Below are 16,646 nucleotides of genomic sequence, written 5' to 3' on the forward strand. Positions count from 1 at the left end.
TTCATATTTTTGGCCAAACATGGCTTTTGTGCATGACATTTAATGTACTTATTGTGGTCCAATCAAGACCAAATTCGGTGTGCATCATCTTTAAGATGTGTAGAATGCACTGATCTAGATTTTAGTGCAACCAGTTTATTTTTAAGAATGGAAATGTTCAATACCCTTGGGTACCAGTCACTGAAAACGAAGCATCAGATATGAAATTCTCTCAAAATGTTGCCTGTCAAGGGAATTGCATTATCTTGGTTATTAGCACTCAGTGGAGTGTTAGGGACAAGAAAAGCCATTTTGCACTGCTATATCATGCCAACTGCTAGATCCAGTAGCTGCACAAACATGCACTGTTTTTCACTTATGCATGGCACTTAGGACATGAAAGCATCAAGCTATCCTAAAACTAAGAACAGATTTGGAATGAGGATGTCAAGCTATATAAGTGGTACAATTTTCATTTGTCTAGCATTAATATTTAAAAAAAAAGGTTTCTAATAATAATAATAATATATGGGGTTTTACGTGCCAAAACCACTTTCTGATTATGAGGCACGCTGTAGTGGGGGACTCCGGAAATTTTGACCACCTGGGGTTCTTTAACGTGCACCTAAATCTAAGTACACGGGTGTTTTCGCATTTCGCCCCCATCGAAATGCGGCCGCCGTGGCCGGGATTTGATCAAAAAAAAAAAAAAAAAAAAAGGTTTCTGAGGAGCGTCTCCCCTTAAGTAACATCAGTCGACTGTTGGCAATGAGCAGCTGGCCTATATATTTTACAGTAGGGTGTATTTTGTGTTCCGCCCAGCTTTGCATACAGCCACAATCTGACCCCATTTTACAGACTGAAAAATGGCCAGAAAGTGGGGACATAACTTTTAACAAATGCACAAGCCCTGAGAGCCCTACAATAATCGATGATGTACACACCTTGTCGATGAAGTAGAGTGCAACAGAACGCTGCCGGATGCGCATCTCTTTGGATTTCCAGTCACTCATGTAATTCTGCCTAATCTTGTCCACACAAGATTTCAGCTTACGGGCCATTTCATACTTCTGCATGTCCTTTTCACCCTTCAGCTTGGAGCTAGGGTTCAGCATGATGTACTTAGTTTGCCCGAGAATATTCTCAGTCCATGACGACAGCCACGACACATTGTTGTCGTGCCGCACTTCCTTCCACTTGTGCCCTGCCGGTGGGTCTGGAACATTTGCCTCCCTGTACAAATGGATAGACAACAGATTGCAGTGCCTCTTTATGGCAAAACCAAGTAGCATGTACAGAGCTGTAATAAACGCTGCTAAATCAAACCACTCCAGCGACCAGACTACATGAATGCCACCTCTCCAATGAGAGGATGCACACAGATATGAAGAGAAATGCGAACTATGCGACACTACGCTAGAGCTGTTTCTGCAGAAATGCAAGTGCTCCAGAAAACAATTCTACTGCCTTATTTAGCGTATGGTGCTGGGACTGTTCTAGCAAAGTGTGGCTTTGAATGTGCCACAGCATCTTATACACTGTTTGCAGCTGTGAAAGGAGGTAGAAGCTTAACCACATAATGGCAGTCATCAATTTACAGCAAATATATTCGTCCCCTCAATTGCAAGTTTCCTGCTCATTGGTATTTTATTCTTTTGTACTTCAACAGTTAAACCACCATGCAAGAAGAAAAACTACAAGGGTTGGTTCACTAGAAGAAAACATGCATAAGCATTAACTTTTAAATGCTTGCCCAGTGCACAAATAAGCATTTATACATGCATAAAATTCCATCAACATAATTGTATTTGTTGCTTCAGAAAGTTACTTGAAAGCCTTTCTGACATGTAGTTATTTGAGCAGACTTCATGCTAAAACTGCAACCTAAAGGGAAGACCACAATGGGATGGTTATGCTTTGCAGCACACAATATATGCCTCCATAATAAAACCTGCTAACTTGTTCTACAACACGTTAGAACTTTTGACTTACTTTCCAATGTTAATTATCACATCTTCCGGCATGATACGACGTTTAAGCATGCCCATTTTTGGATGCTCTCCACGACCACGAAACAAACCGGGCGGTTCAATCTTGAAGTTGCCAATCTTCTGCTTGTGACCATCAATGATGCAGAACCCATACTCTTCCACCAGTTTTTCATTCTGCTGTTTGAGTACCTGTGAGTGAAAACAGTTAAGAGCATTGAAGAAAATTAATGTAATTAAATTGTATGGAAAGATGTAGCTATATGGGTTACCATTCCCTATGTGTCATAAATATTTGGCTTTGATTTGTTTTCAATTCTGTTTGTGCTATGACAATAGGCAAGCCACAGATATTAAACACAGCACAAGGGCAGCCCACGAGCCACATTTTTAACTGTATGCTTTACATAACAAATTTTTTCAATAAATAGCACATATTACAGAAATACCTTCTGCACCCGTCAGACTGAGAAACAGCAGACAGCTGAGGTACTAAGCTGTCAACCGATAACAGAGACTCAGAGAAGACTACCTAAATGTAAAAATATAATCGGAATTCCGAAATATCAGATTCCCCCGAAAATAACATTATTCCACAAGTGGCCAAAAAAAGATTGTCAACGCTTGCTGTGTGTACATACAATTGCTTGCAACCTTGTCAGTCTGTACTTTGACCATTATCAATGCTGTTGCTACAGATAGACGAAAGTACAGTCAATGTATACCCTGGCGACCTAAAAAAAAAAAGTGGACCGCACTCCGATAGCCGAATGGTTGCAAGTTTCTTTACAACAATAATTGTTTGGCACTTCCCTCACTTAATCACTGCTTTTGTTGGCACAGACATCAAGGGTGGCATTACATCATAATGGCAATCATAAGTCGCACAGCATCACATTACTATTTTACATATGAAGGAACAAATGCTGGACATGCAGAACTCATGTGACAAACCATAAATGCAGTCGTTACAGCTTAGTGGCTTGGCTTGGCTTGTCCCATGGTTTTTGCACAGCCAATGACCACTGGATCGACCATACTCTACCTCACAGTAAGTTCCAGCATGGCCGAAAGTACGAGGGTACAAATGCAATATCCTTGTGCAGCGGAATATACAGTTGAACCTCGATATATCGAACAGCACGGTGATCACAAGAAAGTTCGATATAGCCAGAATTCAATATAGAAAATCACATAAAAAACGGGTAAAAAAACTTCTGCAAATCAACGAACCAAGCGCGCAATCAGGGATCGTTGTTCGAAGTGCGCGTTTGGTTGCCCAGGCCACGCCGACTTCAGACGGCTGACGAAGTCTGTGCAGCCTAAGCCAATTGCGCGGGGCAGAACCGAACGCGCTTCAACAATGATGCCCAATTGCGCCCCAATCACGACGCAGTAGATACTTGAAGTTTCACACAAAGTATATATTTATTTGGCTGAAGGTACAGCAGCAGTGTAGCCTGCTTCTTATTGGCAGCCGCATGCTTAAGGGGGACGCGGCCCTCAAAAACCGAAAAATCGCGAAAAAGTCAATTTTTGAAAAACAATATTTTTGGATTGTATGTCTCATAAACTACCTGTTCTGTAATTATTAGCACCTAATTAAACCGCAAAGTAAAAAAAAAAACATTTGAGGCCACCGCGGCCCACAAAACACGCTCAAATGCCGAAATGAAATCAAACTTCGCACGCGCGCCATTCCCTGCCCATGCGGCCGGCCTGCCTGCACCATCTTGGTGTCATTTTGACCGTGAATTCTTTGTCTGTTTTGCTGCCTTGCAAAATGGCACCGTCAGTGCAGTTGAGGCACTATTGGCGTGTTCCCGCGATGCGATGCGGAGCACTGATTGGCCGGAGCAGTGCGTTCAAATCCCGCGGGATAAGGTGCGCCTGCCATTGGCTGCTGCGCAAGCGGTGGCGGCGGCAGCGGCTGCTCCCTTCGATGCCGCACCCGCCGCACTCGCATCGTTGTTGCCCCTTGCTCCGTCCACCTCAACTGACGCCTGCTTGCGAGCTGCTCATCGCCTTGCGCTATCTTTTAGATTATTTTCTTTCTTTTTCTTTTTTTTGCGCTAGTTCTTTGCTGCACGCGATGCCGGCAACGAAGCACAAGACAGTGCAGATGTGCAGTGCATGGAAGCGCGATATGCGACTTGTATGAGCATTCCGCAGCGAATGCAGACTGCGTAGACGCTTGCGGCGGCGGAACTGTACTGTCGGCTGTCGCCAGTCAAGAATCCGACAAATTGAGTGTGCCTGAAGCCGCAAGAGCTCATTAGAAGCTCAGCAGGAGCTTTCTAATAAAAACACTTCTGTTGAACTTTAAGGCCTGTTTTCTCAGAATGTATTTTTTCGCTAGTAGTGCTGGGGAAGGCGATATCTCAAGAACCGCTCTTCAGATTTGTATGCCGTATTTTTTTAAAATTCTGTTCCTGAATGACTTTGACAGAGTGTAACAAGCTTCTTTTTTTGAAAGCTGGTGCAGTTAATTTATAATAAGCAATTAATTTTTGATGAATGTGGTCATTACTGGCTACATCAAATTCAAAGTCGTGTTAAATTTCTTTTTTTTTTTGGGGGGGGGGAATAAAGAAAGAGGCTTTGTAGCCCCTTGGGATATCTATAAAGGGAACATCACAGTGAATTTCAACTTCCTGGAATTTCAACAATGTCCTGGCATTTCCCCAGGCTCTTCCTCAGGCATATACATGAACTACCTAGTTAGACCTCAATAACTCTGGAACTAATAAACACATCTTCATGAAACTTTGCAGTTCCTCATAGTTCAATGGTGTGAATGTACTCTGCAAGTTTCATTCGGATATCTTCAAAAATAAAAGAGTTCGGTCTCCAGGATAGCCTCCCCGTTTAAACACAGAGTCCTCAACATAGTCTAAACAATCCACAAGCAATAGGCCGGTGCCTTCTATTACGCCGCAGCAGCGGCACAGAAGGGCCAAAACAGCTACAGCCTCAGTTGAAGTCGGGAGCGGGGAAACATCAGCGCTTGCGGGATCATTATCAGCAGCATCTTCGTTTGCTGCTATCTCCACATCTGTCAATCGAAGCATTTTGAAACACTGTCAATAACAAAGTATTAAGTGGCGTCTGCCCAGGCATCTACGAGTGAGCCCAGTGAGCGCACGCAACGTCTTTGTGGATGCAAACCACCAGTCCTCACGAGGCACGGCAGGCGTGGCAATGAGGTGGTGTGAGTGCGGCGAATGCAATGCGTCGTTGAAGTTGTCGAACTAGCCAAGCTGCCACGTGCGTAAGCCGCAACTTTCAAATGCCGCTTTCGGCGTGATTGATGTGTGCAGGTATAGTGCGCCACAGTCGGGAACACCCATCACGCCACCGCTATCTTTGAGGGTGTTGTGGGAAAGCTCACCACCTCTCAACAGAGCGCACCTAGTTTGAGGTGGCGGAGTTCGATATATCCATTTTACATCCGACCCCGTTCGAAATAAAAAATTAAAAATGCATGCGATTTACCAGGCGATATAGAAAGTCTTCTATATACGTACAGTAAAAGCTCGTTAATTTACTACTCGTTAATTCAAAATTTCGGATAATTCGAATTAGTTGCCGCGGTCCTTCCCACAATGTATTGAAAGCAATATGTGACACATCCCGCTAATTCACACTGAAATCCGCACCGCCACCGATAATTCAAACTCCGCATCATCGTGGATGGGGAGAGTGCTAGTGCGCGGGAGCACGCTGGCTTCGCCGCGCGGGTCGCGCAGCTTTTGCTTTTTCGATCAGCGGCAAGGTCGATAACGCCCTCGCCGCGCGCCATGTTCTTTGCGTACGAGCTTGCGAGGGTGAGCCGGCGAACGCGGCTCAATCTCGCGTGCACGAGAGGGGAAGGTGGGGAGGAGAAGGTGTTGGAGGAGCGCGCCCTCTCTTGTCGCGCGCGAGGCAGAGGGGTGAGGCAAGGGAGGGACCGGGGGACGACCTTCGGCGGCTGAGGCGGCTGCTGCTTACGGCGCGGCCGCGCGACCATGCGGTCGCTGCATCCTGAAAGCGATCTGCGACGTGGCTAAAGTGCGCGCCCGCGTGGGCCTCGTCTTCAAGGCGATCTGCGATGTTTGCAGAGTGCGCGTATTGCCGGTAGCTTCATATGCGATGTGCTTTCTACGTTTCGTTCGCGTTAAAGCGAGGGCTTATGAACGTCAATTCGCTCGCTGCTACTGCTGCGTGCCCTCACTCCAGCGTTTTTCAGCGAGTTTCCGCGGTCCTCGAGCAAGATGCGTTCATGCTCACCTGTGCGCGCGTGACACAGTGCTTGTTAATTTAGTTAGTAAGCGAATGCTTACAAGTTTATACGGCCGATAAAACTATTATCCTTACTTCGTATAGCTATCTACTAATTTTCTATCGCAATCGGTGCTGCGCTTGTCGCGCGAGACGGAGACTTTTTTTTTTTTTTCTCCGTCCCAGTCAGCGCGACAAACGCGCGGATGGAGCAAGAGCCATCTCGACGTCGGGCGCGTCGGACCGCGCTGGCCGCGTCCGGTTACGTTGGCTGCGCCAGAGCTTCGAAGTATAGACGTTGTTCACGCCAACGTGACGTAGCGTGTGCGCGCGTGCTCACGCCACGTCAGACTATATACGCGCCTTAACCGAGCGATTTTTTTCTCTGACTTTCATTAGTTCGAATTTTGTATAATTCGAATTTTCATAGCATCCCCGCGGAATTCGAATTAACGAGCTTTTACTGTAATATGATATACCCGTGTTCGATATATGGAAGTTTGACTAGTTCCAGGTGTTACTGAACGATTATTGGGGAGAGTTATTTTTGCTAGGTGCAGGATACATTACAGCGATATGTTGCATATTACAGTCGAACCTCGCAAATAACGAAATCGGCGGCGAATGCGAAAAAATTTGCTTTCGCGAGAATTTCGTTGTTGCGAAATGAGACAGCACAGATAGGCAATGTGTCGCAGAACGAAACTTTAAAGTCAAAATTCCATTAGCCTACTTTGGCAAGCTTGCGTCACGATATAAAACCGCATTTCCGACAGTACCAAGCATGCTGCATGCGTCGATCAGCAGTGGCAGCACTGCCGTGAGCAGTATTCTCAGTCTATTGCTTCCCGAGACACAAACACTTTTACGAGATTAGGCGTAACTCAGCACAGCATCAGACACAGCGCAACAGTCTTCCACACATGCAGCAGCATATCTACAGCGCATGCTGTCACCCATAGAAGCCAACGCGTCTGGTGCCGAGCATGAAAGTGATCTTATCTCGTATACCCGAAGGCTGTCGATTGAAATTACAGCTTGTTCACAGATCTACGTCCAGCGCCGAATCCGCACGCGATGATCGCTCAATCACGGCCCGATGTATAGCACACTCCATGCTGCGACTGCCATCTCAAGCGCCATAAACAATTCCACATAGGTGGGACGGAGATTTCCTTGTTCTTGCTGCATTTTCGTTGCCTAGGCGCACATTACACACTGCTTTAGGTATGCAAAAACTGTCGTCACAAGCCGCCGCTTCTAACAGGCGATCAACAAACAAGAGGGCGGCCATGACGTGTTTCCAGCGCGATAGCTTCCGGCGCTTAGTTGTTTTTGTAAACAGAAATGGCAGCGCCCATGCAAGTGTAATGTGGTGGTATTTTACACAATTTTAGTGGAAAGCAATCGCATTTGAGCACCTTTTGAAGCTTGCTAACCTTGCAAGAGTAGGTAATAGCGGGGTTACATTTCGGCGAATTTCGCTGATGCAGGATTGCAGTACAGCGACATTTTATTGTCGAGAGGTACGAAATGCATTGAATCCTATGGGTGTTCGCCGGGGATACGAAAATGTTTCGTTGTCACAAGAATTTCATAGTCGGAGGATTTCATTATCACCGGTTTCGACTGTTTACACTTTTTGCATGCACATCGTATACTGCAAATTACTGTAGTGGTTACAGTCAGTAACCGTAATAGCTACCCTAACCATGATTACGTAGTAACAACATAGCAGTGCCCATACAGGCCGGCCACTTTGATTCAAATTCATGCTTGTTATTTGCTCCCTGCCCTGACAACAAGAAATAAATGGTGAAACCTTTCATTGCTTATGTCATCTCACGCTCAGAAAAAAGCATTAGGTATGTTTTGCCATTACTGTAATCAGTTGCTTGTATTGACTGTGCTAGGATTAGAGGCATAGTGGTGAGATGTCCAGTTAGCAGATTGCGCCACAGCATTGGTACCGGTGATGAGTTGATGCAGAACAATATTACGGAATTCACTCGAACCTAACACGTACTTTTTTTCTGATAAAACTGGTCCAAAAATTGCATGCGCGTTAGAATCGAGTACAACCGTAAATCCACACTACCATATCGCCATTGGTATGAAACTTTTTGCCCACTTTTCATTATCCCCAAATCTCACCTCGTATTACATGTGGGGTTTTAATGGTAAGCCAATCTGATAGCCAAGTGCCTTTATCACACTAGAGACATCACCTGTTTCTCCTCCTTGGTCATAGCCTTGCGTTCTTCTGACTTTTGCTTATAGTAAATGTCAATTTCCTTGAAATTGCACTTCTTGAGGTCTTTGATGAGCTCAGCCTCCTTAGAAGTCATGCACTTCCGCCAGTCATGGAAGAAATTCTTGTTGAAAGCATCCTTGGATGTGTACTCGTGGTCAAGCATTCTACCATAAAAGCCAGCTACTTCCTCAGCCTCGGAGCTTAGCTTGACTGGTACACCTGCAACAGTTTGAGGACAAAACTGAGAATTACTTGGATTCTTTGGAATGAGCAAGTAAATCTTTCACAAGCACTGCTTAACATTCGTTATAATTTTTTTACTCCATGTATACACAAATCAGCGGGCTATTTATGTCCACTGCAGAACGAACGCCCCACACAGCAATCTCTAATTACCTGTCTTGCGCTAGCTAACCCCAGAGGGTTCATTCAGGTTTCAGACAAAATTCAAAGGTATGCAAGGACTTTTCAAGGCCCCACCAAAACTTTTTCAAGGGTGCAGAGTGGCATCCCATATAGCAATTTTCTCCGCGTTTTTAAAGCCTTCTAGACAGCGTTACTGCACTAGAGATACAAAAATTGTATTGGAACTGTCCACCCTTGATCCCTTCAAGTTCCTAACAAGACGCTAAGAAAGCAGCGTAAACAAGGGAGGGAAACCAGCAACGAATGCCAGTTTCTTTCGCTCTCACCCACTGTACGGCGATTCCATGAGAGATCAAACATGCATATCTGCTTGATATTTTTGTTACACTACACACTACATACATACAAACACTACATATATACAAATGCAAAATATGTTTTTCTCACTTAACGGTCACCCTAGAAAAATTATGGTAATTTTTTTTTAAACAGGTCACTCTAAAGAATTGAAATCTTTAATAAAAAAACGACCCTGGGTGGTTGCATATGGCGAAAAAAAAAAAAACCAAAGAAAAACCTGAAAAGGTTAAATCTTATGGCAAAATTGAAAGTTCACCTAGTGCATCCGTTGTCATAACTCGCAAGTTAACGACTAACACTGCTGTGTATTGTACGATACAATTGTATCTCGATTCAATTAAATCAAATCTGCAGCTAAACACTTAATTGTAGGGGTGTGCGAATAGTAGTTTGACACAGAATCAAACTAAATAAAATATAATTGTCTAATAGCTCGAAAATAATGTATAGCCATTTCACCATAGATATTAAACAATTTTCCAGTCCTTGTATTCACAGCATTGGAAAGTTTGCTCTCACACTGCATATTATATGATTTACTAAAAGCACAATGGGACAATTAGGAATAACCAAGCAGTTTTTTTTTTTTTTAAAGCAAACTCTGGGCTCTTTGAAGTATACACAGTCGTGCATTATCATATAAAGCTTAAGTGACTGATTTAAGGATCAAATTGAATACGATATTCAATTCATTAAAAATTTAAAAGTTTTGTATGTTCACACATCCCCACTTCATTGCAAATATTATTGAAGTGGGCTTTTTGTGTTATAGATGTGCAAATATATACCTGCCAACCTGCAAACATTAAAATTCATAAAATCCCGCAGTCACGACACACAGAGAGCGGGGGAGGAGCTTGCTCTGACCATATACCTTTTGAGTGATATATACGTACTTTATTAAAAATCATTTACTTTGGACGCAGAACACAAGCAGCAGCAAACTTGGAACAGCAGAGAGTGATAAGGAAAATATTGTTTTTTAACTACAGCGACTTTTTTAGTGACTTTGCTGTTGCTAATTTCACCTGGCGTCCTTTCAATGTCAGAAGACTTCCAGCAGAAAGTTAAAAAAATCGATGAGGGAAACATTTTTGTGAACATTGTTTTTCGGAAAACTTGATGCAACCTTCCTAAAATTGTAAAAGGAGCCAACATTCGTGAACTTATATATTCGGGGGTTTTGGTAGGTATGCAAATAACTTTAAATTAGGAGCACCTTGGCAACAGTTCATGTTGTGTACTTGCTGGATGTGGTTTAGCCAGAAGCTCGAATGACCCTTAAAGGGTGAACATGACTTTTTAGTCTTGCAAGGCATACATGAATGAACAAATACGAAAAAGCACTGCCATTATGCATTAAAATTTTGCTATGTAAAACCAGCGCGTGCAACTCGCATTCAAAAGCATACCCCTTGTACTGTTTACCAAGTCATTAAAGCCTGATCACTACCATTAGCCACAACACCACTAGACTTCAATCTTGCTGCCAGCACAAATGGTTTGATGTCTGGTGGCATGAACAAGCGAATACTGGAGCATATATGCTAGTGGCATTCAGCTATCACATGATCCCCTCACTATCCACTAAATGAGTCATAATTGCAGTCACCACACCATCACCATACAGCAGTTTTCCTTAACTTCAATCTCAACTTATTCCAAACATTTAGTAAAGCAACAAACAGATTTTGCTTTTTCGAGAAAGCATTGCTTACCATCATAGTAGAAGCGCACATTGTCTGGCAGAGGCTCATATGGTGGTGCAAACACTGGTCCCTTGTGTTCTAGTGTGTGCCATTTCTTTCCATCATTTTGCTTCTCCTCTTCCCACCTGCACCAGCATCAAACACAGCTTAGCAATGCCCCCACATTTAAATGGCCTTTTCCCCTCAACACACTGCTTTTAACAATGACTTCAGTTACAAAATAGCACATTTACTTTTGTAAGGCCCTCATTTCTTCCCCCGGAATTCTCACCAGGTGCAGGCCTAGGCTGGCTTATAGCCACATAATGAAGCCTCAAACTGCACACAGACTGCAAAGCAAAACACCACAACCACTTGCGGCTGACTATGAGCACATTTAGCCTGAGACCGATTTCTCAGACGGGAACAATGCTGCAAAAAATGTCCGAACAATCGGGTAGTCTGCAAAAAGTAGATTGCAATGGTAAAATGATTTTGTATATTAGAGTGCCAGCACAGTAGAAAAGCAATTTACAGTCGCTTGTTGCGTTGTACTCCATTAAAGTAGATTTCGTGATGGCCAAGCCCATTGGCGTTTTTCGTGTTAAGGGGGGATGAGGGGATCGGAACTAACTTTTTCATTTTTTATCTTAGAGTGATGAAATTTGGCATACAGGTTCGAAATAGCATCAAACAGACAGCTGCAAAGTTTCACAATCATATCTTCAGTAGTTTTTATTTTATCATTATTTATATATTGCTCACATGTTGCTTGCTCGTGGAAAGCCTAGCGTGACAGCAAAATGGGTTATGGGTCTGTAAATGTTTTTAATAGTTACTAAGAAGTATAGTCTAAGTCAAGATTCTCTTAATTTCTTTTTAAATTTCTCTGCTCTTCTTCTAAACGATATAGTATGCACCTTCTCTTTATGTTTAGAATGTATCATGCTCCAATTATTGTGTAATAAAAAAATGGTGAGCCTAAATGGTAAATCTGAGACTGTCTTGACATAAGGCACACTTCACCAATTGCAGCAAAACAAACAGGATTAAAATCCGTGCTCCCATTGCCGTGCTATGCTTTCCACGAGCGAGGTGATAAGCTCAAAACAAACTTTTGAGAAAACAAGCCTCAAAGTTCCATACTGGCACACACTGTCTAGAATGCTCCTGCATTGTAGAATTTGGCGTCCTTGGCAGCAGGTGACTTCTTAGCCCTCTGTCCTTTCAGGAGATGGACTTTGTGTGCCTTCTTCATTCGCTGGGAGTCTTTCTCGACAGCCCGCTGAAGAGAGAGGGCACCAGGGCGCAGGCCCAATGTTGTGCACAGGTCTGAATAAGCTTTCAGACTGCCCGAGTTGTACTTTGAAATTGCCTCGTGCACTGCTGTTTCCACAGCAAACAGTGAGGCATGCTGGTCTTTTGATACTAGTGACCATATCACTGAATGGAGACTCTCAGCCGCGTTTTGAGTTTTGCCTCCTCTGCACCGGGCCAGCAACTGAGGGTCTGAGAGGCGCTGGTACACAGGCAGGAGTGCTTCAGCAACTTTAGCTGAAAGCTTGTACTTGTGAGCTGGTGCTGGCTGCCCTTCTGCCTCAGCTGACCGGTGGTTGCACCAGCTAAGGGGGCCAGGGGGACACAGCTCATGATGGGGCTCATCATCTGTTGATGTGATGTGGTAGTACGTTGCCATTACTGCCCTTTGCATTTCCTCGACTTCCGAGTGGTTCCGCAGAGCAAGGCCATAGTAGTTTGTCAGTTTTTTGATGAGCTGCTGTGTCAGGCCCCCCTTTCCACCTAGTGGCTCTCCTTTCTTTGCCTTGGCCACCAAAGAGCGAAGTGCAGCCCCCATTCGTTTTTTAACATGATTTATGCAGTCCTCTTTAGATAGCTGCACAAAACCATAAACTTCTTCATCACATAGAGTGCGAAACATGCGGCTGTCCCCGTCACAAACTATGTTTGTGTAACGTAGATCATTTCTGCTCAAGGAGCGCCTGAAGAGCTGTAGTGCAGCCTCAACCTCCATTCTTCCAGAATTCACATCAGTGTTTTTCTGGCACTGGTGTTGCTGCTTCCATTCAGCATAGTTGGGGTCACTTTCTGCTGGCTGTCGGCTGCACCCAAGGCAGAAGTTGGACGGAACTATGCAGTCCAACACAAGCCCTGTATGGAAATCAATTATACAGCCTACGCCGGTATGGGAGCTGTGGCCGCGTGTCAACCATGTGCCATCATACACTACTGTAATGTTCTTTGAAAATGTTGTCTCCATTTCAGTGTACACCTTTTTCACTGCCTCTACAGCATCTGTGAAGATGTTGTGTGCAGCTGCCGCTGCGGCAGGCTTGAAAGTCTTTTTGAGGTGCCCATCATATGTTTTGTGGTGTAACCCACGATGCGAGACATTCATGGTGGCCCAGAAGTCATTAAGAGCAGTTGGTCCTTTCCCAATGCTCTTTATTGCTTGCATAGCTCTGATGTTGACCTCGAAAGCTCTAGAGCCGCTCTTCCTTTGTGAGGACCACTCAGACTGTAGGGTACTACCACAGGAAATGCATGAAAGTACCATCTTCACAGCTAGTCCCAGTTCAGTCTCGCGGTGCACTGCTAGGCCGGGCTGCTGACAAGTTGGGCAAAGCGGGGAACCAATCAGCGAGTTCAAAGCAGCAACTTGAACAAGCATAAACTCCTCTTCTGGAGGTGCGGGAATGGCATTTTCCTGTGAGCCAGTCAGCCCGAACTTGCGCTCCGTTGCTGAAACCGCGCGAAGCGATTCGCGAACTCTCGACGCTTGCAGTTCTGCAGTTTCCGCGGACACAAATCGTGTTTCCAGGTGAGCTTGAATAGTGCGACGTTCACTGGGCGAACAGTCAACACTGCGATGAGCGGCAAGGTCGGCCGCCGGCGCATCCGCGGCAGCGAGCGTGCGCCCGCGTTGCAGCTCCGTCGAAGCGCCGGAACTCGTCGATGGCATGGGACTGCCTTCACTGGCGGTTGTTGGCTGCGGAGACATCTCGGCGTTGAACGACACACCGCGGAAGCGCGTCTCCGATGCTCTGCAGTCGGGCGGCGATGACCGCTGCAAGCTCACTCCGTAATCTGTGCTGGACGAACTTGCGACGGGACGCTCGCGTAAGGCGAGACTCACTGGCATGTCGATCGTCACCGGTGAAGTAACACTGCGCCCGCGCTTCGACGGCAAAAGATCATGGTTCGTCTCACTATCGCTGGCTGGTGCTCGACTCGGCGCAAGATCCCGCAGCACGTTGGGCGAGAGATCGCACAGCACGTTGGGCGCGTACTCCGCCGATTCTGAACGGACGCTCGGCTCGGCCGAACCACCTGCTGACAATCGCCGCTTCTTCCTTGCTGTGACGGGCTTGCGTTTCCGCTTCCCGTAGGCATGCTTCGTCTGGTACTTCTTTTCGAACGTGCGCGGATCCATTGCACGTGGCCGACGTCCTCGAAACACAAGAGAAGGAAAGTCCAGAAAGGCTTCCCAGCAGCGGACAAAAGCAGACGCTCCTTGCGCTCCTTGCCTCGGCCGCCATTATGGCACGGCGTCGACCAATGAGGAGGCGCCTTACAACGAGCCGCGGCGCAGAGCCAATCGGGGCGCGGCAGCCATTGGCTGCTCCGTGCTGCCACTCTCCTGTTTTTCTTTTTTTGTGCGCTTGCTGGCTGGCAGGGAAGGAAGGGAAGGGCTGGGACAAAGAGTCAAAGAGTCGGGCTTTCCAACGATACCAAAATGGCGGCGCTCCGTGGCGGGAAAGCCGAGCAGTCGCGCGTTGAACTTCGCGGCTTTTTCGCGATTTCGGGCGGATTTGTGGACGCCGGCACCGACAAATATATTTATTTTAAGTGCTTAGAGTTTGTTTTTCGGTGAAATATTTCAGTACAAGATAGAAATGATGCTGTAGATTCTGAAAAGCGTACTTTTCAAAAATCGATTTTTTTCGCGAAAATCGCGATCTGATCCCCGCTTCCCCCCTTAACCCATCACGCAGGCCAATGTGCGGGGTTGTTGCACAATGCAGGTACTGCAAACACAACTCAATTCTTGTCACTGTAAATTAAAGCTGTGCTGAACAAAACCAGTTAGGAGCTTTATTGGCTTTATGCCCGCCCTCTAGCATACAGTTTCATCCAGTAAGCATTCACATAAATTTGGTAGGCGGTTGAGGTAGTTACCGGCTGATCGCACGCGGACCCTAACTTCGCTTTACACACTTGGTCAACTAGCTCAGTGGTTCAACTGCCAATGTCCAATGTAATATTTTTAATAAATACTTGTCCCTCGCCACACTCGCTGACTAAGCCTAACGAGTGTGTGACCGAAGTGGCCAAAGCTGCGGTTTGGTTTTGGTGTTGAGTGCAGGATACTGTGACGATATTGCAATCCTCAGCAGGACAACTAGCGCCATCTAGTAGCAGCTTGCGGAAATTGACCAGCATGCAAGTACGCGCGTTACAATTAGCTCAACTTTTTGGGGCGCAGCCCTTACATACCTGCCAACCTGGCGAGATCAAAAATAGGGAGACCTTTTATTCACACCACTGGGGGGGGGGGGTTGCATTTGGTGGTGGGGACCGTTCAAACTTTCAGGCAGTGTTCGGCGAGTCCTTTTGCAGGGACCTTGCAGTAGCAGACTGCGCTCACTTCAAAAATTTGTCGGAGTAGCTTTGCTCAAAACATGGTCCAGACTGACGGCCCTTTGCCAGCAGCAGGTGTTGGAAGGTTGTGTTGAACATCGATGAGAAGAATTCAGTCCTCGGTTTTCGTGCCATGCTAAAAATATTCTCACACACTGCGTAGCTATGTGATATCACAATTAAATCCAGCATCACCTTAGCAACTCGGTGAAACATGTTTTCGATCAGCGTTTTTCATTTTTCCAACCATAGACCACTGCACATCCCACCTTTCTTCATTCAGAATGTCCTCTAGAAGACTGTACGCCTGTAGAGCGGCAAACTCAGCTTCAAGAGCATCTAAAGCGTCTTCAGGAGATTCACTGGAATCTCGGGGCAGCAGCTTAGGGAAACTCTGAATAAAGAAACGAAAAACTCGAAAGCGATGCCCAAGAAATAAACCAGTTTCCACATTCTTCAGAGTTGCATCCACATCCATAATACTTCGCCTCGTCACATTTCGGAAACATTTTTCGTAGAAGAGGCCTAACGTGGTCGCTGACACTAAGGGGTAGGTTGTGTTCGGCGAGGAATCCCATAAACAGGTATGACACTGTCGTCACAGTTGTTCCGGAGAAAGTTCACTATGTTGTCTTGCTGCTCAGCGGTGCGAACATACCGCATTTACACGATTGTAAGTCGACCACTTTCTTAAAATTTGAAAATCTGAAGTGGGGGGGTCGACTTACAATCGAAACAAAAGCATAGCATTGCCAAAAAAGCAAGACCAACGGGAGCTCCAACGTAGTTACGATTTTATGCGTGCTCTATGACCCTACCCGTAGCTTTTCGCTATCCTGCGTGTTTGTTCGCTTTTCGGAAGGGTTTTTCAACATTTTTGAGAGTTTTACAGTGCACACAACACTCATGAGGGGGTATAGATAGTTGATGGAAGCGCCGCTGTTCCATTCGTGGCGGCACCTTCAGAATGGCGGTGCTTGCGGGGAGTATCGGTAGTTCATGGAAGAGCAGATACCGCTCGCGGGTTTCTCTTTGCCTGTTGCACTTAGCTTTCTCTATAGTTTGACAAAAGGCATTGGTTTGATGCGTTCC

General features: G+C 45.6%; 1 protein-coding gene across 1 annotated transcript in view; it reads right to left on the minus strand.

Moving 5' to 3' along the window:
- The window catches only part of LOC126544835 (DNA topoisomerase I, mitochondrial-like), a 91,834-nt gene that overhangs the window by 33,080 nt on the left and 42,108 nt on the right, over positions 1-16,646 (minus strand). The window contains exons 9-12 of the mRNA XM_050192331.3: positions 10,926-11,041; positions 8,456-8,700; positions 1,972-2,159; positions 924-1,212 (exon numbers count right to left, since the gene is read on the minus strand). Of these exons, the coding sequence (XP_050048288.2) occupies positions 924-1,212; positions 1,972-2,159; positions 8,456-8,700; positions 10,926-11,041 (838 nt within the window). The remainder of the gene's footprint in view (positions 1-923; positions 1,213-1,971; positions 2,160-8,455; positions 8,701-10,925; positions 11,042-16,646) is intronic.

Source organism: Dermacentor andersoni, chromosome 1, assembly GCF_023375885.2.
Source record: "Dermacentor andersoni chromosome 1, qqDerAnde1_hic_scaffold, whole genome shotgun sequence".
NCBI lineage: Eukaryota > Metazoa > Arthropoda > Arachnida > Ixodida > Ixodidae > Dermacentor > Dermacentor andersoni.